Raw genomic sequence first — 26,335 nt, forward strand, 5'->3', positions numbered from 1 at the left:
ACAGCTAGTTAGAGTCATCTACATACCAGGAAGCAGGTTCTCACAAGAAACTGAGTTGACTGGTACTTTAATGTTGGATGTTCCACCCTCTGTTGGACGTTCCACCCTCTAGAACTGTGATAAATATTGTTAAAGCACCCAGTCTGTGGTATTTAGTTATAGCTACCCCAGCAAACAACGGGTAGTGTCAGATAGTCATGGCTGGCACCGCTGCCTGGGCTGTCTCCATGCTGGACGATCTGTCCTCTGGCAGGCATAGCAGTGGGGTATGGACCATCAAATATAGCAAAGCTGAGGTTGTTAATGCCGTATCCAGGTGATGGTAACCAGCACTGTCACACAATTTCATACACTACTGCTTTGTTAAGAGTAGATATTTCCACAGCCGGACAGTAAAGTACTTTAAATAAGTACTCAGTAGGTAGCCATGGGAAATGAATGGCCACCTCCTGTCCACCTTGGAAGCAGGCAGGGGGTAATAAAAGTATATTAGTAAGGATTACAAAAGGAAGTGGAAGTCCCCAGCAACAAAACAATGCTTGGAATATGTCATTTTTAGCACTCTAACGGTCTTGGTAGAACAGCTTTTAGCTCCACTGGATACGACAATGCAAGTGTCACCATGAACAATGTATATCTTAGGCAGCATCATGTACATTCTTATCCTTTTAGAGCCAACTCAAATGTCAAAGGACTTTTCTAAATGTCATTTGAAGATGACATTTGTGTATTTTTGCATTCTGTAGTGCCCTTACAGAATTTATTAATCTTTCCTTGAGGCCTCTGCTGAAATTTGGTTTTACTTTCATAAAGCACTTACCACATCATGTTATAGGAAGTTGGATATTGTTTCATCCTGGCTAGACACTGAAGGCCAAGGCATACATAGAGAAACTACTCAGCAAATGCTGAAATGGATGGATGAATGAATGAATGAATGAATGAATTAGTACTTCTTTAGTGGATTCTCATTTATCTCAGACATCTAGAGATTGGTTGACTTGGTTTCCAGACTGAGGCAGTCTGTCTCCATCTGCCCTTGTGTGATCAGAATCTTTACTCAGAATCTTTACTCAGAATCTTTACTCAGAATCTTTACTCAGCTATGGGAGCTGCCAGAATACAGAGCCAGTAAGCCCCGGAGGTCACACATAAAGATCCTGTTTTACTAGTATCTGTCTCAACTGTGATTTTGTTCATATTTCAAGGATTTCTTGATTTGTATGCATCCTGAAACTGTGGACAGTTAACAGCTGCTAAAGACACCATGACAGCGTAGAATACTGTGTGACCTATGGTGGGAGTCTTTCCTCTTGTTTACTAAGGAAATAACCATGTTGTAGTCCACACTCATAACCACTTCTTTTAGAACTTTTTTATTTCTGTCCTGGTCTCTGAACACAGTGCCTTACATGTACATGTTATAAGTGCTCTACCAGTGAGTCTAGCCTCTGACCAACACACGTTCCATTAGCCCCTGAATCTGTCCCATGGCATGATGATAAAGGAGCAGATCTATCTACAGTTCTGAACCCCTCCACTTTGGTCTTTTCTCCCTCTTCTGTGCTAGTTTCTGGCCAGTGTTCTGACCCTTCTGAAACCTGCCAATGATTAGCCTTTCCCTTTGTGTTTCCTCAAAGGAAATCTTCTCAGGGTATGAGAGGTTAAACAGTTCAGGCCCTAACAAAACATCAGTCATAGGCATACGTCGTGGGGGAGTCACAGAGTGAGGCAAGGATGTTGCCTTCAAACAGCAGGCAGGAAGCCCTCCTTGAAGAAGCTTTGCTGAATATGGCCATGGCTAACGACCTGCACAACAGATGGGAAAGGCGTTGGAGTACTCATGAAAAAAGCTTTTAAGCATTCATTCATTCCTGCTTGCCTTTCTCCTTTCCTGTCTGCCAGCTACAAGTGCTTATTTATTTCATGTGACGGAGATACTGTCCTTAGGAGAAACAACAACAAATAATGCCTTGTCTTTGTGCTCTCGGTGAATCTACATTCTGAGAGAAATGATAAATGATAAATAAATGATGACTGGGAACTTTAAAAGGAGATGCAAGTTTGAAAAACAAAACAAGTGAAAAGCATGTCAGTTCCACAAATAAAACACATTTACCTTATAACCCATCAGTTTCACTTCTGGGCATCTACCCAAAGGAACTGAAAAGCAAGGGCACAAGCAGATATCTACCCGTGCATTCATGTTCAAATCAGCAGCCTTTCCAATGGCCAAAAGACCAGAGCAGCCCAAGTGTTCATGGATGATAAGCGGACAAACACAGTGTGGTATAGAGATAATGGGAGATGGGTCACTCAAACACCTGCTATTACATGGGTGAAATTTGAAGGCATTGAGCTAAGTGAAATAAACCAGTGATAAAAGGACAAAGCTTAGATGGGTGAACTTTTATGGTACCTCTACATCATCAAATTCATAGAGAATACAGAATACGTTTTTCACAGGCTGCACAGAATGAGGAATGAGTTCTTTAATGAGAATCTGAGTCTGAGGAAATGAAAAAGCTCTAGAGATGAGTGGTGACACTTGTGAAACAATATGACTAAACTTAATGCCACTGAACTGTACATGTAAACATTGTTAAAACGGTAGATGTTAGGTGTGATTTTTACCACACTATTTTTTTTGCTCTTTAAAGAAATGAACAAGGGACTGAAGTGAAAGTAGTTTTAATTAGAATGATCTGGGAAGTCTCTTCTGAGGAAGAGATGATTTTGAGTGAGACCAGTCATAACGAGAGGCATAAGATGACACAGTACATTTCTGGACTTTGATCTAAGTACAACAGAACACTTTTGAAGTGTCTTGATCAGTTAAAAAATAATGACCTGCTTTATCATCTAAAAGATCTTCCTGGCTGTATGTGAAAAGTATTCTTTGAGGAGAAACTCAGGAGCCAGAGGGACATTTAAGAAACTCCTGCCGTCAGCCAGCTAGTGACGAGCAACTTGGGGATATTGAAATGATGGAGGGGGAAGGGACTTGGATGTGGCTTTGGTTTAAAGAAGTAACTCACTGAAGGACTTGATATGGTGTGTAAGGGACAGAGGTGTGTGACTGATGATGTCTCCATTTTGTGGCAACTTTGTGAATGGGGATCCCATCTACTAAGACAGAAATGACCAAGGGCAAAGCTGGTTGGAGAATGACAAAGCGTACAGAAAGGAAATCAAGAGATGTCACAGAGGACATGAAACTAGAAACTCCGTGTCTACCAGAGCCCTGGCATGAAGAATTTATTTGTTAAACAATTAATGAAGAAAGTGAGTGAGCAAAGGGAGAAATTGAACAAAGGAAAGTGGATGAAGGCAGAAACTAGATCTAAATTTTACAAAACATGAAGGAAAAATATGGCAAAATCATGGTTATACAAGCACTAAGCTAAAGTTCCAGTGTCAGAAAATATTTCCAAACCTCAGATGACTCCTAGTCTTTACTCTGGGACCTCCCTGTCTTTCTTCCATAAGAATTGTGCTCATGGAGCTGGAGAGATGGCTCAGCAGTTAAGAGCACTGGCTGCTCTTGCAGAAGACCTGGGTTCAATTTCCAGCACCAGTGTAGCAGTAAACAACCATCCATAAATCCAGTTCCAGGGTATCCAACGCCCTCTTCTGACCTCCTCGGACATTGCATGACATGGGTGCACTTACAAACATGCAGGCAATACACTCATACACATAAAGTAAAAATAATAAATAAAATATTTTAAAAAGAAACAAATGTGCTCACATGTGAATGCAAGGCAGCCACCAAGCTCTCCCCCTGATGCATACGTGAAGAAAGGACAGAGGCAGGGGGCAGGCTCTCCTGGCCCTTCCCGCCTTGCAGTTGGGGTGGGGGCGGCGGGACAGGCTGAGAGCCCTCTGTTACTCTGCCCTCCTCCCACCACTCATCTGGGACATCAGCAACTTCGTCTACTATTCTCCCGGAACGTCCCCTGAGAATCTCCGCCCAAAAGGTGTTGTGAGATGACACCAGTCATGCAAACAAATACAGTAAGTTTCAGAAAAGGGTCTCACCTTCTAAGGAGGGTGACTTAAGTGAGCAGGGGACATTAGCCCATTCCATCGGTTGCAGTCTTGAGTTGACTGACCCACTAACTGTTTTTAGGGGGCCTTCAGGCTCGTCCATCCCAATAGTCACAAAGCAAGGAGAGCAGTCAGTGAGAAGGGCAGATTTTAAAAAGTCCTTCACAATTCAGTGACATCTATACAGTGCAAAATGAGACATACCCTGAACCACACTCCACAGCAGTTTCAGGGTAACAGCCTGCCTCTATTTGACATTTATGTGGGTTTCATGCATTAACTGTCTTTTGTCCTGTCTCTTTCATAGGACTGAGGATACAGAGTGCACCAACGTCAGCCCCCTTGCCTGTTTCTCTTGCGGCAAAACCTACACCTACAGCCATCTGGACTAGCTCTGCACAGCACACTGCCAAGGCCATCACCCCCACAGCCAGTGGCACTCACAATGCCTCAGTCCTCCCCACTACTGCTGCAGCCCCGACATCTCTGCTGGCCAAGAACATTTCCACTGAGCCCAGAGAAGCTGTTACCAGCCCAGCTTTGAATTTGGAAGGCACCAACACAGACCCCTCACCTGCAGGGTTCTTTACAAGCGATGGTGTCCACTTGACACCGACATCTGAAGACCACAGCCTGGACGGTCCTGAAGCAAGCGTACCAGCTGCCGGGTCACAGTCCCCCATGCTCATCACCTCACAGGCTCCAGTCTCATCCTCCTCATCCCCAGCCACTTCCCCACCTGAAGTTCTTTCTGCCTCTGTCACCTCTGACCACAGCTCCACTGTGACCAGCACCCAGCCCACAGAAGCCCCCACAGCACCCGAGTCTCTAACAGAGGGGCACAGCTCTGGTCACATATCTACTTCCCATGACACAGCTGAGCCCGTGCCCAAGGAGAAAACACCCCAAGACACTGAGCCAGGCAAAGTGATCTGTGAATCTGAAACCACCACCCCTCTTCTGATCATGCAGGAAGTGGAGCATGCATTAAGTTCAGGTGAGTCTCTCTCCAGAGAACATTAGTGTTCTCAATTCCGCTGAGGTGTTGAGAACGTTCCACCAGAGCCAGAGGCCGGTGGGTTGCTTGAGTCCTAGAGTTCAGACCAGCCTGGGCAACCTATATTCTGGCTCAATAAAAAAAAAAAAAAAATCGATTTTGTTCTCCAAACCTAGTGGATTTAGTTTGAATTTTGGAGTACAATACCTGAGGGTAACTATAACTCACAAGAACTTTTAACAAGTATACAAATTTTCAATTTAGTATTTGACATTCTTTGTAGCCAGTTGCCATCTGTCTGATTTGTCTTTACAGAATGTTGTAGGAATTGTGCAGGAGTGAGACTGTGGAGTGAAAGAATTGAGTCAAACTCTCCTCAGCTTCCCAAAGTAGAGTTTTTTTCCCTCTGGGTATCATAAGGCTGAGGGCCAACAGCACAGGTCTACCCGTTGGCCAGAGAATGGAGAACCAGGAGTCTAGGATCAAATACCACTTTTGTACTCTCTTTGGGGTGAGGAAGTCATAGATATAGGGTTATAAAAATTAGACTGATAAAGGGGAGCAATACTGTGACTTTTCCTGTAATAGACGGAGAGTTCCTTTTCCCTCCTTTTATGGTCTGGTGCTTCCCGTCACAGCAGCTAGTAGGTGTGTTACAAATATGCAACTTAGATTATGATGAAATTAGAAGTTTTTTGATCATCGCTCTGGCAGCCATCTTAGATCCAACCAGTCTTGGCTAGCTAAGCTGAAGAGGAAGATCTGGCCTCAAAGATAAGATTAGGGCTGAGTAGAAATTCAAGTATATTATTTTTCCCCATGCCTTTATTTTTTCTCATCTACAAAGCAAGGGGACAGGACAAGTTTCACCACATACAGTTCTACTATGAGGTAGCATACACAGTGCTTAGGTTAGTCCTGGCAGGGAGCAAGTGTTCAGGAAGCTACAATTCTGCTCAGAATTTTAATGAAATGTTTACCTTAGATACTAGCCAATGTAGGACAGAGGTGGAGAAAGTTTGTTCATCCACACTGATGTTACTCATGGAAACACAATGAATTTCACAGAACAGTGCATTTGTTTTTATTCTCCTAGAAACCCTGTGCAGTTTTTATCTTTATTTTGCAATCTTGGAAATTATGGCAGATATATATTTAGGATCTTTTCTGAGACCCACATGTATCAGACATCAGTGTGAAACTATAAACTTCAGAGCACTGGGCAGGAAATGCTTTTGTGGGAACATTTGCCCGTACGGTTCAGAAAATGGTGAAGTGAAAAATGCCAGAAAGCAAAGGGGAAACGGAGCTGCTGCCTTCCCTGGGTGGTCCTGGGACAAGTATGGACTGAGAATAGAATATTCTAGACAGGTTTTATATGACAAGCTAGGGTCAAAAGAAACGCTGTCGCTAAGAAGAAAGTCACATCTTTTAGCTAATAAATTATTGAATAGAAACTGTACTAGAGAGCAGTTTAAAAAAATGAACTAAGATTAACAAAAATAATTTCTCATTGAAGAGTCCACAGTCTAGTAAGACAAGAAATCTCAAAGAACTGTGATCAATATATACTGTATGAATGTGTGGCACTTTCAAAAAATATTTTTAAAAATTCATATGTCAATAGACTGGGCATATTAGTGAGGGAGGGTCCCAACAAGAATTGAAAGAAGCATACTAACTGGGAGAGAGGAGCTAATTACAGAGGCCTGGCTGAGGCGAGGGAGGCCTAAGACTGAAGGAGAGAACAGTGGCTAGAACTCAGGAGAGAGCCCTGTAGAACAGATCCCTCCATAAGAGCAGGGTCTCTGGGTTTAGGGATGTGGCTAATGAACCCAAAGCTACCCTCCCAGTTAAAGGAGGAAAGACTCTGCCCAGAAACTAAGAGAAAGGAAGCCACTGGTGTAGTGAAGAGCCAGGTGAAGAGTGGAGGGAGGGGGAAACCTAGCCCTGTCCTGTTCTCTGCCTGTTCCTTCCTTGAGGCAGCACTCTCCACACTGTCGTAGGATATGTGCCTCTGTCTCTGCCTCACCCTAACTTCCTGCCCCCTACATGTCTCTAGTATAGGGAAGATACTATAAAGCAGAGAGAATTTCCTGAAGACCATCTCTCACAAAGGAGCCATCCAAGTACAGGCCCACAGGCATGGTCCCATCACTTCTCTCCTTCCTGACTTAGGCCCTTACCTCCAATGTGTGTACTGTTTCCCTTTTCTAACTCTCCGTCCCCTCCAAGATGCCCTGGGCATGATAGATTAGTACTACCAAGCACAAAGTCTAAGCTCGGCACACACAAAGCTCCACAATCAGATATATCTACCACTTTCTAAAAGTACCTTAGTTTCCTCACTAGAATTTCTGAGAGGGTTCCAATATTTTGGTTTGGTCTTTAGATCATACATCATTTTTTCTTCAACTCAGCAGGATCAAGAGGCATCAAACTGGCAGTACAGTTGGGTTGTGAACCTCTGTAGTTCAAGGGAATATGCATACACAGCTATTCTGATTGGAGGGAAGCTTGAATGGTAGGAAAGAGGAGACAGCAGGTGAGGGAGACTGTCATGCCCAGGCCAGTGAACATTCATAGAGCACAGAACAGTCATCTCTTAAGAGCTCTTAAATCCAAACATACTTACTATGAATCCCCAACGACCCATTGCTTGAGGCAAAGCAGTAAGTAGAAAGAACACAGTAACTCCTAAATCCACTCCTTAGCTTCTCACCCAAGAATGAACCAAGATGGGTGGGAGGAGTCTGGGGACAGCAGGATACAGTCTGTTCAATGCATAGGTGAAAAGACTAGGCCCTGGAAGTATGAGGGGCTTTGCTCAAGGTCAGACCTCTCTCAGCAGCAGAGCTGGGCCCAGAGCCAGATCACCTTCTCCCCACACGGCACTGCTGTGTGCTCCTTATCAACCCACGACACTCCGAGTTTGTTTTCAGATGGCCATGTGGGGATGTTCTTATTCAGAGATTTGTGTGTGTGCTACCTTTAGATCTGGCAGTGATAAAAGACCACACTTTTGTATCATGGTTGGTCTTATTCTGAGTTGACATAGTACATTTCTATTAATACTGACTAATTCTGAAGCAAGGCAAATGCTTTGGGAGTTGACCCAAAGCAGACCAGAGATTGGGATGTTCCATGGTGAAGACAGCTAGGAACTGAAGGAGATGAAGGGAGTCTGAGCAAGTGCATCACAAGTGTGTCTATGCCAAAGTGAGAAACCAGGAGCACTAAGGTGTTGTTGTGTAGAGTCTACTGTAGCTGTAAGCACAAACTGATGTCATCAAGCAGCTCAGTGCCTTCCTCTCCCAGGTTCATGGGCCAGTTCTCAGTTCTGGTTTGACCTGACCTCTTCACAGCTGTTGATCCTGATGGTCACGGTCAGTGCCCTCATCTCTCCAACACCGTCTCTGCATGGGCTCCAGGACAAGTTCTCATTCCTTTACCTTCCCTGCCATTGCCTCACTTTACCCCTCACCAACCTGCACCATGCGGACTGAGCACTCCAGGACTACTCTGCCCTCTTCCTTCCCCATTTGCTCTGACCTTGAGCCCTCCTCCCTTCTGTTTGTCACACTGTCATGAGGGAATCATATCCTGATAACTCAGAGATATACATGTCTATCACTCTTCTGTTTGTCTAACTGAACTCATATCTATCCAGCAGTCAACCAACTCCAGATCTCCCATGGGGGACCTGTCAACATCTCACTCTTCAGGTGATTAAATGGATCATTAAATTCCTCCCTCAGCCATGCCTCATCTTCTTTTGATTTCTCAAGCCAGAGCCTTGGGGTGGTGGTCCTCAGCTTATGTCTCTCTCTCACCCTCCAGATCTGGTCTATCAGATCAGACCTGGTATCTTCTCACCCCTCCATCTCCCACTCCAATTGCTCAAGTATTCCTGCAACTGACCTGAGCACAAGTTATACTTTTGTCAAAAAACTTGTTTTAGAACTTGGAGTCCTGGGTCTTCTGGTTGTGCTTGTCTCCAGTGCTGCAGCCTTGGCTAATGACCAACAGCCCTCTAGTTAGATGAGGAACTCAGAAACAAACACTCCGTAGACCTTGGACTTTCCGGTGGATGGATGTAGATTGGTGCTTCTGCAGGCCTTCACCTCTGGCCTTGATGAGGTCAGATGAAGGAAGGGCTGTCTTGTTAGACTGGCTCTCATATCACCAATACAGTGGCCGGTGGCCAAATGTGACTTCTGAGCACTGTGACTCGTCCATGAGATGCTCTAACTGGAAAAAATATGTATTGGATTTCAAAGCCTAGTATTAAAAGTATCATGGAAACTAAATAATTTTATATTGATTGAGAGGATAATATTTTGGATACATCGAGTTCAGTGAAATCTATTATTTTTACAAAAGAAGCAGTTCCAAACAGATCCCGGGTTGTCTTGGCTCTGAGAGTCTAATTGCTTCCCCTCTGAATCAGAGTGAAGGCTAATTTCTGTGTCATACCCACAAAGCTCAGTGTGATCTGAACCCACACAACCTCTCTGCTCTCATCTTCTACCCTCAAGCTCTCTGGCAACCCTGCTATTAGCTGGATATAAAGCCTACTCCTGCCTCAGGGCCTTTGCACTCACGGTGCCTCCTGCCTGAAACATTCTGCCTTCCTCTCTTTAATGAATCAATCCTGCTTCTTGTCCAGACTCTATTTAACTGTCACCTCTGCAACAAGCCTTTGCTCCCCTAAGTGGACTGGTAACTGTCACTGCTGTGGATAGTTCTTTCATTTTATTACTTACCATTTTCAGACAGCATCCTGTATATTAGGAGACTGTCTGCTTTCTGCCACTAGAATAAAGTACAGACCTTGATCACAACGAAGGCAGTTATATCTCCTAACCCCTTGAATAGATCCTGAGTGGCATTTGTTGAATAGTGTGTCAATCAGCCAGCACCAGGGAAGGAGGTTATTAAATTTCTCAGAGCCCCTATCTTCTCATCCATAAGGCAGAGTAAGGACAGCAACCATAGGATGGGGTTGTCATAAGGCTCAAATAACATAATGCACTTGGCTATTGAACAGTGCTCACACAATGGCTATACTGTTATTTTACTATTTGCTGATATTATTATTATTGTTATTACCATTTCTATTGCATTAATCCTCATCTTTATTATTATATTTGCCATAATTGAGGATGATCACAATCTTCAACAAGAATTTATTGATCTAAATATCTGGCTCCATATTAATGTGATATATAGTCACAAATAATACTCACTCTCTCATGGAGTTTACAAAGTAGCCTATTCATGGCCTAGAAAGCAGCATGGGATCCCGTTACACCACAAATGAAAGAGGACAGGAGACTTCAGGATGGGTATGCATGGGTTCTAGGTCATGAGATGAGGTGGTTGGCTGTACTTGGCAGTCTTCTGGTAGTCACCAAAGGAAGAATCTTCTAAGAATTATACTTAAATGGTATTCTCCTGGTAGGAGGAACATGCATGGTAAGTTGAAAACAGCTGAGAACCAGAATTGTGCAGTAGTCTATGCCTACTTACTCCTCAATGATAGATAGGACATGTCACTTACTCTACCATTAGGGCTCTTGGCTATAAACTGAGTACAAGAGAGGCTATCTTTCAAGTCCTTTGTGCTTACTATACTATGACAATTGTTTATTAGACTTGTCCAGTGCCAAAGAAATGAGATCTTTGATCATAAGAGGTTTACATGAGAATTGGGCTAGTCATTGACACAGGCCACCCCCTCAGCCAATCTTCAGAATACTCTAATGAGGCTGGCTCAGCAGCATCTGTTATACAGATAATAATAATAATTAATAATAATAATAATAAGTGCACAGAGACTAAAGGATTTATTCAAGTTCTCACGTGAGTGACTGAGCCAAGGTTCAAACTCAGTTCCCCAGACTGGCCCTAAGCCAAGGGTTCCGTCCACTGAACCCAATCTGTCAGACATAATAGAAATCCAGAGTCAGGAGGACTGATAAGTTTCCAGTACTATGGAATGGACTATGTGGGATGTTGACTGATGTCAGCACCTGAGTCACTGGCAGAAGGAGAAGCAGGTAGTGGCAGCAGCTATGGCAAATCGGCTGCACAGAAGAAGTGTGTTTTTAGTTTCAGTTTTTGTTTCACTTTTAAAGGAAGCAAAGATGAATGTGTTAAATTTGGGTCACTTGTGTTTTTAAGTCAGAGCTGCTCCTGTGCACAAACTATGCCTGCCTTTTAATTTTTCATTCCCTGAACGAAATTGGTGCTCAGTGCAGCGCTGCTCCATACTCAGTAAGTGTTTGAGGGAGGAACTGAGATTGCAAAACAAGTTATGCTCACAATGTCATCACAGTATGCAGACTTTGCAGTTGTAGTTCTCTGCTTGTTGCAAAGTGGATATTCTGTTTTGTCTATGGAATCCACATGTCCACTGGGTTTATGTTGCCTTGCTATTTCCATTACAAAGAGCAGGATACATGATTGTGAAAACTGGTTGTACCTTTTGAAATTTAAATCACTGGTTTGAGCTCTAGCACTTGTTTAGTATGAACTGTGCTAATAAGCACCCTTAAATAAAGGGCATTAGGCAGGAGAGACATCTCGACATCTCTGAATCTTTACCTCAAGGGACTTTCTATGTAGGAGGCATCATACCCTTTACGATGAATGTAGATTTGAAAAAAGAATTGACTGATAGGAACGATGAAATAATCATTTTTAAGTATACCTAGAAAGCTTTTAGGAATGAAACTATATATGCTGTAGTAAATTGATAGTATTTTTAAATATATTAAAAATTAGTTAAACTGATTTAATAAAAAACATAGGTATGAGAAGACATTCTAAAAAATGTTTAAACCCTTCCTTACCATATTCTTTTAAAATGCTCAGAATGTATCAGAAAGCAATAATCCTGGAAAGTAAGTTATGGAAAGCTCAGTTTTACGAATGTGAGGGTCATCATGCATTCTCAAACCTGGTCTTCTTGAGCAAATGGCACAGCCATCCTTTCTGTTCTCTTTCACTTCCTATCCTCCCCATCACCAGGTACCATTGATGCTGAGCTAAACGTCTCTTCATACTCATCCTCAAGTCAAAGCTCCCGAAATCCCACTGCACAAGTCTCATAACCAGTCTCTCTACTTCTTCCTGTAGCCCCAATCTTGATTATTAACCACAGAGCAGCCAGAATGACCATTAAATACAAATCTGATCAAGTCACATATCACCAACTTCTAACAAAACCCCAGTCCCTTGAGGCACCTCACTTCCTTGAGCCCAATGTTCCCAAGCCTGTTCTTTATCTGGCATCTGCCTGTCACCTCCCTGGCATCCACACACCTACCCCTCACTGTCAGCACCACCGGTCAGACTGACTCTCAGGTTCATTAGCCCTGTGATTTCCTCTTGACTTAGGGTTGCCATCCACATGGACGTTTGTTTCTGGAACCTTCTCCAACACCTCATTTTAATTGGTTAATTCCAGTTCCGTCCTCAGATCTCAACCTAAACATCACCTGTTCTGGATGCTTCTTGTAGGCCCTCCAGTTCAATTTTCCTCTCTCAGTTACAGTTTATCACAACTCAGTTGTATCCCTTTTTCATAGTAGAATGATAGACCTAGCCATGCAACTTTGTTTATTGCTTTTCAAGATACAAGAGGCTGGGAACCTTGTCTGTTTATGCTCACAAATATATTCCTAGCACTGAGCAGTGTCTAGTTCAGTTTAGATGTCCAATAAATATTCGATGATGAACGTTTTAGAAAGAAGTCCACATAATTTCTAATTTCTTAACTCTATAAATCCTGAGCTTTGACTTGAAATCAAAAAAAAAAAACAATTGAACCCCCTCACCTGTGCATGCAGAGACACCTCTGATACTCTCTCACAACTGTAGATCACCTCAAGGGCTTTCTGCTGCTGTTCTGGGTCTCTACCCTCCCACATTCCCAACACACAACTCCCTTTGTCTGTATCCTGATGCACACTTTGGGTCTCACCATGAACTTTGGGGCTACTATGACACTATCTACCACACTTTTTTTTCCTTTGGGGACAAATTCATTAAACCTATGGTAACCTTCAAATTTTGCTAAACTCAAGTAAACCGCCATAGGGCCCCCAAGTGTTAGATACTATTTTAGTTAAAATAAAATCTATTTCTCCTCTTACATTTACTACTTAAGTCTTACCTATTTTTGAAGTATTTCCAGAATGCCCTTTGAAAAATATACATCAGGGTAATAAAATCAGCTATTTACCAATTTTGTTATCTTCTAGTAGTAAGACAACTCCATCATATATTTTAATTGTCCCAATGTCACCTTTTATTATATTTGGAGAGTTTCTGTCTCCATGGAGTAATTTCTCTTTTCTGTTTCAAATTTGGCTTTCACAAATGATAGATGATTGAAGTGATTTTGGAAATGCTTCACTGAGAAAGTGAGATTTAGCTTATAAACACAGCTGATGCTGTTAATGAATCTACAGGCCGATGGCTCATTGGGAAAAACAGATTGGAATGTACCTGATCCCATCCCACACTGAATCTTCATAACCTTCCAACTCAGAAGAACACAGTCCTTTTAGTTACAAAGTAAATGGTCAGAGAAATGAGGGTGGGTCATCGTTAACTCATCATCTTCAAAAGAAAACAACTAAAAATCTCATCCCAGGGAACTGAGTTGAAAGCACTGTATTAAGAGAGTACATAACAGATACTGAATTGCTGTTGTTCTCTACGTTTCTGGTTCCTCAGTCCTAGGAGGTAAAATGTTGGCCATAGCAGGCGGCATTTTACTTAACAGTATCTTACATTCATGGTTAGATTAATGACCTTTAAGGAACGGACCACTGGCTTAAAGATGAAGGTGAGTTTATATTAAAGTTATAAAATCTCAGTAAGTCCATGAAAGTGAGCCATCAAAAACACTGGCAACATGTTTACATTTGGGGAAGTTGTGGAATATTTTCAAAGGCGGACCCAGGGAAGGCAAGGTTAAGTTATGGTACAAGCCCTGGCATCAAATCATCTGACTCAAATTTCTCCAGTGCCATTTGCCACCTAAGAGAGTCCTGGATAAAGTTATTTATCACTGGATGTCATATTTTCTTCATCTTATAGATGAGGGTACACATATGGAACTGCACCTATTCTATAAGATTCTTTCTGGTGTCTACAACTATATAAAATTCTTCCAACACAGTTACCACTAAGTGATGTTGGCTTTTATTATTACAGTTGGGCCTGTAATCCTCAGTGTGGCTACCTCCTTTAGACTTATTTTTCTTAACTTAAAATTTTTAAATGTTTATGAAACACTTCAAGACTCCTAAAGGAACTCTTGCTGTGAGTATTGGGTAATAAAAGCCCATGTAGTACCTACCTGGCTACAGTACAATACAAAAAAGGGTAATACAAATGTGTGAAGGAGAAAAATAACAGTGTCACATCTGAAACAGTAACATTTTCAGAAACCTTGGGAAACCCAAAGGAATGGGTTAAAGACTCAAACAACTAGGGATTTCTAGGTGAGAGGAAAACCGTCCTGGGGAGCTAGGGAAATAAACTCTGAGCTGTAAGAGTCAACCTAGGTCCCAAGTGCCTCAAACATAGACCAGGAAGAAGCTATACTCATTCCTTAACTTGCATCATAGTTTGGAAATTATTTTTCTTTCCAGTGTTTTCAACTCTAAAGCCTTAGGGACCTGAGTCTCGGAAAAATTACAACTTAGTAAATCAGAGTCTGAAAGCAGGCTCCTGTGGGACCTTGATGATTAATTACATGGGGACAAGGCTGAATTTAGCTAATGGGTCCTAGGTGATCCCTGAATCCTTGGGACTCCTGTAATTATGTTGATGTCACTGCCCTCACCCAAGTTGTTCAGACAAGTGACTTTGCCTCACTGTTCTCCACCCAGACCTGATGATAGAAACAGTCAACATGCACGTTGCTTAGCAAACGGTAAGGACTCTGTCTCAGTCTCTGAAAATTCTGCCCTTTCCTTGTTTATGTCCTCTGAACAGGATGAATGCCAGTATGGAAGGCTATACTTTCTAACACTAGGGTGCTACAAAGGGAAAGGAGGCCTTCCCCCATTCGACTGGATGAGTTTCAATAGGAGAGTGAGCTCTGCCTATTCTTCTGCCTTATCTCTTCAGTGTTGTTTGATCCATGGTCAAACTACTTAAGAGAGAGCCGGTAACAATGGCACTCCCTTCCCTCTCAGTATTCCTAGAGACAAGGTGGCATGCCTCCGGTAATACCTCAGTCACCCCCCAGGCATCATCCGCCCAGAGAAGGTGTGGGAGATGAGTTGCCAAGTTGGTCTTTTAATAGTCATCATTCCCTACAGATTGGGTTCGAGAAACACCTTCAGACCAACTGAATGAGGACAGCGCCCCTGACACAGAATTGGAGCTGTTGTGTGGTCATCAGCTTGTTCCCTTGTGCAAGGCAGCACTGGGCTATGGGAAGAGGAATGAGGAAGATCATTCGCTATTCTTGGAAACCCTGTATAGCTCATATCACAAATGTCAAAGGAAAGCTGAGATTGGGCAACCTAAACAGATAGTTAAATTCCAAGTGAGAAATAGGTCTCATTTGTGCTGGAAAAGACTATAATTGTAAGTGAAGTGAAGAAACTTTAAAACCATGGTAACCAAGAACTATTCCAACATAGTTGCATTAATTGCAAACCTTTGCTCCCTGCTTCCTTGGAATACAGTGCTGTATTCCCATGGGGGAACAAAAGGAAAGAAACCAGCACTTGGATCTACAGTGTGTGTTTCTTACTATCTCAACCAAGATTAGCATTTCTAGTGTTCATTTTTAACTGTGTGCTTTATGCAGGAAAGTGTACTTATTTATTTATTCATTTATCTGTGGGTATATGTGTGTGTGTGTGTGTGTGTGTGTGTGTGTGTGTGTGTGTTCAGTGTTCATTTTTAACTGTGTGCTTTCTGCAGGAAAGTATACTTATTTATTTATTCATTTATCTGTGAGTATATGTGTGTGTGTGTGTGTGTGTGTGTGTGTGTGTATGAGTGCAGGGGTATATATGCACAGGTGTGCACATATGTGTGGAGGCCAGAGGTCAACATCAAGTGTCTCTCTCAGTCACTTTCTACCTTATTTTTTGAGGCAGAGTCTCTCACTGAACCTGAAGCTCACTGATTTGCCTATACTGGCTGATCAGGGAACTCTGGGATCTGTCTGTCTTCTGACTTCCCAGCACTGAGACTGCAGGTGTGCCCAGATTTTTATGTGGGTGCTACAGATCCAAATTCAAGTCCTTAAGTGCTTGTGTGGCAAGCACTTAACTGCCTAAGCCATCTCCCCAGCCAGAAAAGTGCTTTTTGATCAAAGGAAAGCTAATCTTCATATCAGGTCCTCTAATTACATAAAGTGAAGAAATATAGACATTGATCCTGCCCCAAAGTCTGAATCCTAATTCTTCTCACTAAGTTAGCATACTAACTAGCTTTTAGATAATATGTAACCGTGAGGCAAAATACTCCAGTGGGGATAACATTTGCCTAATTTTGATAAGTTTACTTCTTGCCCTTTGAAAAAACAACTAAACAGCAATTTAGTGATTTAAAGGTTGAGGGAGAGAGTTGGTGGAGAAAAGGAAAACCTGCATGCCTTTAATCCCAGCACTCGGGAGGCAGAGGCAGGTGGCTCTCTGTGAGTTCAAGGCCAGCCTGGTGTACATAGTGAGTTCCAGGACAACTGGGGCTACAGGCAGACCCTGTCTCAAAAAGACCAAAAAAAAAAAAGACAAGCTTAGGTTGTGCTTTTTAGAATACTTCTGTATATTTGCATGAAAGTTATATGACTTATAAAAGAGCTTTGCTTCCTTATACCATAGGTACTAATAAAGTTTGATTAAAATAACTCTGAAGCTAAGGAGAGGTTCAGGTGGTAAAATGCTTGCTGTGCCAGCACTAGGATCTGAATTCAATCGCAACACTCATGTAAAAAGTGGTATATGCTTGTGATCCCAGGGGAGGCAGACACAGCAGATCCCTTGGGCTCACTGGACAGCCAGCCTAGACTAATTAGTGAATCCCCAGACCCCAATGAAAGACACTCTCTTACTAAACAAGGTGGACAACTCCTGAGGAACCATACCCAAAGTTGTCCTCTAACTTCCATATACACACACATGCACATGTACCCACACACAGATACAAAAGGACATATATACATCCCCACACATACCTTTTGCACCTGCACATACATACTTAAGAACATACACAAATCCCCACATATGCCTTCCACAGAAATTAATTAATAAAAATAAATTAGCTGTATTTCAGAAGAAAGCAGAATTATTTTGTGAATTACTTATTTTAGGCCTAGACAAATAAGGTATGGCTTGGTATCTCTGGGTTTCAGAGACTTCCAATCTTGGAGTGCAAGTAGGAACCGCACACTTGAAATCATTAGCATAATAGTGCATCTTATACATCTATATCTTCAATGTATAATATGCATAACCATCCACAGCTATAGGTGTCAGTATCAGTTATATATGTACCAGAGTAAAAGCAAATATCTAGAAAAGAGGGCTCAAGATAGTGCCATCCTTGTGGATGACTTTAGTTGAAGGTTGCGTTTGAGAAGTTTACTGCCAAAAAAAAAAAAAAGTGTTCCTTTTCCCAGAATGCTTCCAGGGATCCCTGTGCCCACAGTCAAGACCAAACAACATCCCTGACCTTCAGAGCTCTCTGTGACTTGGGCCTGAATATATAGCCCTTTCAAGGACCCCTTTTAATTTCCATTAAACCTTCTTATGGTTCACAGGCATGTCATTTCTATAAATCATGTGACCTTGAGAAAGTCATCCAGTTAGTTTTTTGGTACTACAGTCTCCCAGGCCATGAAGTAAAGGGACTGGATATGAAGACCTCAGTGCAGCCCACCTAGCCCCCACATTTGTGTTAGTTCACAGAACACTTCATCTTACCTCCTCCCCCAAGTAGTCCCAGAGGCAGGAGGCAGGGATTAGAGCTTCTCACCCTTTCCCCAGACTTATTCCAGCTTTTTCAGACTTAACGCTCTTGGTTATAGGTATAAATACCAAGTTTGGTGTCTCCAATCTCCGAGCTACCTTCCTTCCTGCCTGTCCATCCAGTCTTGCACTCTCCTGTTTGATTCCCAGGCCCTAACACTTGTCTGTGCAAGCCACTGGCCTGCTGTTCTCTGTGCTCCACATTCAGTTCAAGAAGAGACCAGGGGGTTCACTCAAAACAGCCTTGTGGGAGTATGGAAAGAAGGAGGAGACAAATTTAGCTTCCCATGGCGTGGAGTAGAGTAAGGAAAAAGAGGAGTGAAAATCAAGCAGAATTCACGGCCAGAAGTCAGCGTGATCTTCAGTAAAGTAAAGGTACCATCCGTATAAGTGGCTGTATCTGAGTAAGGCCTGATTTTTGTGAACAAAGAGCCTGTCCGGCACATGCACAAACCTTTTTCTTGTCATTTTTCCCTAAAAAATATAGTCTAACAACTATTTACATAATTTGCAGATGGGGTGGCTATAGTAAGTCATCTAGATGCAATTTAAAGTATATGGGAAGATGTGCACAGACTGTACGCAAATACTCCACCACTTCCTTCTATAAGGGACTTTAGCACCTTGAATTTTAGTGTCTTCAGAGACTGAGTACTAATCCCTCATAGATACTGAGGGACAACTGCTGCACTGCACAGCATTCAGCATCAATCTGAGCAGCTATTTGGGGCCACAGACATATACTAAAAACGAGTGACAGGGACTCCCTTATTTCAGGTTGCTGTCCTGTGACTTGTGGTCGCTTCTAATTAGTACTTTTCCCAATGTACATATATCACCACCACCACCACCAAAGAAAAGGCAGTTACTATATATCCAGAGTATTTCATATATAGTGACTATTGAGCTTTGATTCATCTTCACCAGTGCCTCCAGGAGGACTCAAACTAGTACACTATCCTGAATTAGGCTGTGAGTCCTAAGAGCTGACAGAAAGCAGAGGATGCCAAGAGCTACAGGCTTTAGCTGAAGGTTGGCTCAGCTCTGACATTATAGTCCAGGGTAGCAGGAGCATTTAGTAGAAACCAGGCCAGCACTTGCATAGCCACTGACTCTTCTAGCTACCAACATGATTTGGGGCCCTGTTTATCTCTGTGCCTCAGTTTCTCCATCTATAAAATGGAAATAGCAAAAATATTTACCTTAAGGAGTTCTTTTAAGGGGTAATTACAAATGATTGAAGCTCACAAAGTAACAGCCAGAAAGTACTAATTGCCAGTGTTTGTATTGTTGTTGTTTATTACTATTATCACTATTGTTCTTCGGAGGAAATATGTCATCTCTGTAAAGTGGAAGAACCTAGCATAAGAAATGGAAATTCGGGTATGCACTGTTCTGTTGGTTTACCCCTCCACCAAAACATCTTTGGAAAGTACTTTGAAAGAGAAAGAATTCCTTTAAGATAAAGTATTCCTTTCCTCTTGATGGCCTTGACTGAAGGACCTGCCTCACACTCTGAAGTGGCCACTTGTTCCTCTTCTGTTTCTTCCTGAATCTCTAGACTAGAAAGAAGGAAGGGAAGAATGACAATATTGAAGAACAGTAAGAGAGTTGTTAATGACTCTTCTTAAATATAGCGAGGTGTATGTGCACACGCCCAGGACTCTGGTCAATCACTCACGCATTTGTGCTAAATATACTGATGAACTCTCCACAAGTGTGTGACTCAAGAGTCAGAACAATGGACAGGAACTAGGCTAGGCACTCCTCTCTCTCTCTCTCTCTCTCTCTCTCTCTCTCTCTCTCTCTCTCCTCCTAGAAACTCTTCCATCACCTCCTCCTTCCCCTGTGCTGGCAAAGACCCCTTTTTAAAAGTGCCATTCAAATTCATTCAGAAGGTGTTTAAATACACCATATATCACATACTAGTGTTTTCATTTTGGCTGCAATTGGCAAGTATTCCAGCCAAAAAGTTCAAATGAAAGACTTCTTTCATGTTTAATTGGAGTGTGGAGAGTCCTCTCGCAGAGAAGATTCCTCAAGGAGTATTTGAGTTTGGGGGATGTTGCTAAACCCAGGAAGACCTGAGGGGTCTAGTGAAGCAGGAGGTAGCAGGGACTTGAGCAGAGCCCTCAAGTGTGTGACAGAAAGTCACTGTCTGTGAGTAAGAGGCAAGCATGGAAGAAAGAAACCCTTAAAATAGCATTACGGTTTATTCTAGGACTGCCTCGGTGCATTTGGGACCTGGAAGAGTAGTTGGCCATCCTGACCAGGAGTATGACCCTTTGGGAGTTTGTTGTGGCTGCTTTGCAGATTTAATCTGACTATACTCGGTTATTCCTAAATTAACTCTCCTCCAGTCAATCGATGTGGGTCATCCATGGAGACTGACAAGTGAACAATGTGAAGGGGAAGGTTCTTTGGTGGTGAGGCACAGAACCCTATGGGTAGATATTTCAGTAAAACCTGGAACAGAGGATTCCAGGGTGAAGGTAGAGAGCCTGCTATTCAAGAACTTTCTTAGTAAGGTGATTGGCACCAAAACTTCCATTTATAATTTTCCCCGATAGTATTACATTTATTGATTCAACATTGAAGGAAAGGGTTAAATACTCATTTAAAGACTATGCATAGTGATAAAGCATGCAAAGAAATCGGAAGGAGTTGCAAGATGGGTATGATTAGAAACCACCTGGGAAAGCTCATCCACACAATCCAGTGTTTGAAGAAGGGAGACGTGGAGCTGCAGGAGCACCCCAAGCACTGGTAGCTACTGAAGTGTCAGGGAATGCTTCTCAGAAGCCACGAAATTTAGTTAAGTCATGAAGGAGAAAAACAGGAACTGAACAGGCTGGGAAAAGAGCTAGAGGAAGTAACTAGCATATTAATGATTAAAAATGCAAGCACTGGACAAAACAGGCCTGGGTTCAGATGCTAGCTTAATGATTTACCAAATGTAAAACTTTAATCAGGATCTTAAGCTTTCTAGGCCTTAACTTCCTCAACTATAAAATGGGTGTAAGTCCATTCATCTCATAAAGATACTTAAATGAAATGATAGCTATAATCTTCTTGGCTGAGGGCCTGCCCAAAGTAATCACCTGCAGAAGGTAGGGCGCTACCGTTAGTCTTGAGCCCATTTGTTCTCATTCTGGGCCATTATGAAAATGGCAAAAAGGTACCTTGAAAAATCCCAGCTTTGGGGAGGCATGAAGTTCAAGGAGGTTTGGTTTCTAGGTCTTCAATACCCTTTGGTTAGGCAGAACATGTTGGCACAGTGAGATGTGCTGGCACGGAGGACTACTCTTGTACCTTGGCTTATATAATATACAGGTAAGTTTCCTCCAATTATCTCTTAACTTCTGCCCATTCCATAACTTTATGGCATGAGTCAGACCTTGCTTGTAAATTACACATGCTGGTAAGAAAGAACTCAAGTGTCAGCCAGCTTCCCACACCCCTTGCCCCTTCCCATCACACAGCTCACGAGTGTCCTGCACCTTCCTCATGGGTAAAGCTCCTGGCAAAGCTATACCTTCCTCTTTCTTCTCCCTGCCCCATCTTGAAAAAAAAAGTGAGACTAGGGAGACAAGGGGAATTCCTGCTTCCTTTAAACAAAACTTAGGGGGAAATGACATGTTTTCACAAGGAGGAAACAAAGCCTTTTCAGTTACCGCAGAAACTTGTGCTCGCATTGACTTAACCCCTGCACGTGCTCAAACCATGAAGCCCTCGGTGTGGGACTTCCCAGGGCCCAGATGACTGGAACCCAAGGCAACAGCTGCCATGGAGGTGAAAGCTCAGAACACAGGATCTCCTGGCACATGGCTCTTAAGAATATCCTTCCAGAAGACTCTGGCTCTTAGGGCTAGCACTTTCTGAGAACAGCCAAGGGGTGAGAGAATAGGGCTCAGAAAGAGGTCCAGAACTTAAGTGTGAACTAGTTTACCTCATACCTTTTAGCCTCATATTGGATGGAACCAACTCTCAAAAGTGTTCCTTTGCCCAGTCGCCCCCAGGAGCCTATCAGGTAGAAAGTCACATGCAATCTCCAACTCTGGTAATAAGGATGATGTCATCTGTGGAGATGGAAGGGTGGCCTTGAAGATCCTCATTTGAAGACTGGACCTGCACCTGGAGCCCAACAGCTACAGTGTGGTGGAGAAGAAGCAGGATGCTCTGTCACATGCTGTCTCCACAACAAAAAGAACAATACTTGAGTTGAGGGAACTGCCTGACTTATTTTAGAAAGAAGTGGTATATAAATAAACTTGGTAAATGGCAGAGTTGGAGGAGACCCAGCTGCTTAGAGTTAGGAAAGAAACTCTGAAGGTCAAACCTACGATTTCCTATACTAAAGTTGCCTTAGGGTGAAAAAAAAAAAAAGGAGTGTTTTGTTGGAGTCAGCTATCTTCCTTCTCTTCTTTTTTTTAAGAGGGAAGAAATTAAATTAAATTAAATTAAATTAAAGGTCAGTTTTTAAAACCACTCATAATTGCAATGACTGTATCTTTTCTAATCTTAAAATAACCCCTTACTTTACCTTGTGGTTATACCCTCCTTTCACAAGAGAGCTGTTAGGAGGCTTCAGTGAGCTTTGAATTGTTCTAATTTCAGCACAGTTTGGAGGCCAAGATGCTAAGAGCTGCCTTTCAAAGTAGGAGTGGTTTTTCATAAGAGGAGCTGACCTCAGACTTTCTCTGCTTGACCAGATTCATGCATTTCAGCAATCACTGCCGTAATTCTATCTTATGTGGTAAAAAGGGAAGCATATTGTTAATTACACTAATCTGACTCAAAAGCATTCCAAGATCAAAGAAATGGATATGTGAATATCCAGAGGTGCGCATGCTCTTCCGTGGTTGAATGTGGCCACTGTCCACAGAAACATCAAGCTCTGGTTATTGTTTTTGTGTTAGCAACGATTCCTATTGGCTCTCCTGGAACCACAGGTAATGTGGATGCCTGATGCAATCTTCTTTCACCTAAAACTTCTGGGTAATTACTAAAGTATTAAGTGTCTAATTATTTTGTAGTGCTCTAATTATTTTGGTAGAAAGGATAGAAAAAAAGGACAAAAAAGGAAAGCCATTCATAGCCAGGGGGGGATAAAAGGAGATACAAAATAATTTATAGCTCATAAGCCTTCAAGAATGTGAGGATCAGACTCACGCACAAGAGGTAAGAAATGGTACAGGATCATGCATTTGGATAGTTTGTATTGGGACACATGACATCTCAATTACCCACCTTAAAATCATGTGAGATGAACAGAACACACTTATTCCTCTGTCTCTGCTGGTAATGCCTGCATCAGCAGGGTCACACAACCAATCATGGTTGTGCACACACTTCAATCTACGTATCTGACTCCAGATCTCGCATGCTTTTCTCCAGGTATTCAAGAAAAGTTCTGTTCACTTGTTAAAGTGATAAGTAATTTCCCAATGTCCTGAAAGAATAAACGGACCTGTTACATCAAATGTAATGCCGAAGTCACTTGAAATATTCGGGGACGAAAGCCCAATTGATTCTTGGCACTTCTAAGGTAGAATAAAATTAAAGTATATGCATTATTAGTTCAAAGCTCACACAGAAAGAGTGTTATATCCCAGAGAAATATTCAGATTCAGTACGGTTATACTTACAAGGCATGCCTACAGGTTGGTCTATCTGCCTGCCTGTCTTTACTTCCCATTAATAGTTGCTTTTGGAACCAGATTTCAAACTATAGACGAAAACATTCATGATCATTTACAGAAACTCACTTGGTATTTAAGAAAAAAGTTCTGGTAACAGAATTAAGATTCCAAGTTTTGCTCTGGTTCTGGCTTCCATCCAAACGATCTGAAGTAAATAGCTTTCTCCTCTTTCAAAGGAGTCAAGGGTAGGTATTGCACATTCTAGAATGTATGGATTAGCTCCTTTATCGTCTTCTCTGGGCCTTTCTTTCACAGGCAGCATCGCCGCCATCACTGTGACAGTCATTGCTGTGGTGTTGTTGGTGTTTGGAGTTGCAGCATACCTAAAAATCAGGTGAGATACTCCTTCTCTTTGAAAAGAAAGGGATTCCATTTTGTGGCGCCCCAGACCAAAGGCTATTTCTCTGAGTGTTTCATAATGGGCATCTCATCCCCCAGAAACTCTGGCAGGGAAATGAATGTGGCACTAAACAGGGGCAGATGGTACAGGGTTTGTTTGAACCTTGGCAAAGCATAAGAAATAAGCAGAGTATATGGCACGATGACGTATTGGGATGAGAACTAGCCTGGAGTCAGGAGCCTGTGTGCAGGCACTGTGCCCTGGGGAGGCCACACACCTACAGGAACTGAGGTTTCCTCATCTGCAAGCTGGGGCAGAGGACATGATCCTAAGTCCTGATGATCTAAACACCCATCTGTGGATTGACACCCCATCTGTTCAGGGGTGCTAACTGGTTCTAGCCCAAAATGTGAAAAAAAGGAAAATGCAGCATTTTCTCGAAATCGGGATTTTCACCTAAGATAATGTCCCTATATCAATATTTAAAACACGTTTCTCTTGTGCAGTGAAGGTGAGCATAGATAGTGGAGATTTTACTCTACTGAGAGGAACTTGTAAGACTCTGTGAAGCCCTGTCTTTGTTTCCTGTGGCTCTGTAAAATCCAAAAGTCTCAAAGCCATGTCGCTCACACAGAGTCCTTCCAACTATAAAAGACCAGATGAGGACTGGAGAGATGGCTCAGAGGTTAAGAGCACTGACTGCTCTTGCAGAGGACCCGGGTTCGATTCCAGCACCCACATGGCAGCTACAAACCATCCTTAACTCCAGTTTCAGGGGAATCCGAAGCCCTCGTCTGACCTCCGCGGCATTGCACGACATGGGTGCACTAATAGATGTGCAGGCAATACACGCACACATAAAACAAAAATAATAACTAAAATATTTTTATAAAAGACCAGGTGGCAGTCTCACCAGTCTGTGCAGTGCCTGTGAAGGGACAGAAGGACATGTTTTCCATGATGAACGTGGCAACGCCTTAACCTCTAAACGTGGTCTTTCTAGCAGCCCATGCCGTCTTTATGGAACTTCTGACCCCATCACCCCATCCCTTAAAATCTCTCAGGGGCTCCCTTCTGTACTTGGAGTTCAATTTTAGGTCTTAAGGGCTGGCCTAGAGGACTCGCCCCTTGCCCACCTCTTCTCACCTGTGGCATCCTTGTCTCCCTCCGCATGAGCTCCAGTCACTGGCTCCCCTGCAGTTCTCAGAGCATTGCAGTCCTGACCTCCCCAGGCCCTTCCATCCCCTTCCTCTGTGGACTTCTGTCTCATTTCCTCTGAGAGATTTTACTTTGGGTTTGGTGCCCTGTTACTTATTCTTTTTGTTCCTTCATCCTCGATGTTATCAACATTTATTATTATATTTTTCATATATTTGTTTGCTTTTTATTATCACTTTTCCTCAAAAAAATTGAACTCTATAAGCCCCCCTCCTCTCTCAGACAGGGTCTCACTGTCTAGCCCTAACTGGCCTGAAACTGGCTGTGGAGACCAGAAATCTGCCTGCTTCTGCCTCCTGAACTCAGATCTTTTTTAATATACACTTTTAATTGAATTTTTGTGTATTTCATACACAACATCTCACAGCATCTTTTTTTATTATTTTTATGTGTATGCATGTATTGCCTGCATGTAGGTAAGTGCACCCATGTCGTGTAATGCCCGCGGAGGTCAGAAGAGCCTGTCGGGTTCCCTGGGACTGGAGTTACAGACAGTTGTTAGCTGCCATGTGGGTGCTGGGATTCAAACCCAGGTCTTCTGCAAGAACAACCATCTCTCCAGCCCAGATGGGGCTGAGCCATCTCTCTAGCCCCAATATCTTAATCATCTTTATACCCTCTTATCATCTCAATAATGGGCACAAAGACAGTGACAGAGATAAGAATACATTATTATATGGCACTTTGCACACACACACACACACACATCATACATATGTTCACACACACACCACACAGACCATACATACACTCATACACACACATACACAGCATACATACACACACACTATATATACACTCACAGACACACACATATGCACATCATACATACACTCACACACAGCATATATATACACACGTGTGCACACACACGCACAGCTGTACTCCTTCTTCCCACAGCTGTACTCCTTCCTCACAGGGCTTCTGATATACCATGTCATCCCTCCTGACCTGTCCTGCATGAAGAACCCTAGTATATAATTTCTCTTCTCCCTGCTCACATCCTCCCTTGCAGCCC

General features: G+C 42.6%; 1 protein-coding gene across 1 annotated transcript in view; it reads left to right on the forward strand.

Moving 5' to 3' along the window:
• The window catches only part of Parm1 (prostate androgen-regulated mucin-like protein 1), a 114,102-nt gene that overhangs the window by 66,637 nt on the left and 21,130 nt on the right, over positions 1–26,335 (forward strand). Inside the window, exons 2-3 of the mRNA XM_008843481.3 lie at positions 4,358–5,047; positions 24,015–24,093. Of these exons, the coding sequence (XP_008841703.1) occupies positions 4,358–5,047; positions 24,015–24,093 (769 nt within the window). The remainder of the gene's footprint in view (positions 1–4,357; positions 5,048–24,014; positions 24,094–26,335) is intronic.

This window comes from Nannospalax galili, unplaced genomic scaffold (genome assembly GCF_000622305.1).
Source record: "Nannospalax galili isolate Female #2095 unplaced genomic scaffold, S.galili_v1.0 scaffold800, whole genome shotgun sequence".
NCBI classification, from domain to species: Eukaryota; Metazoa; Chordata; class Mammalia; order Rodentia; family Spalacidae; genus Nannospalax; species Nannospalax galili.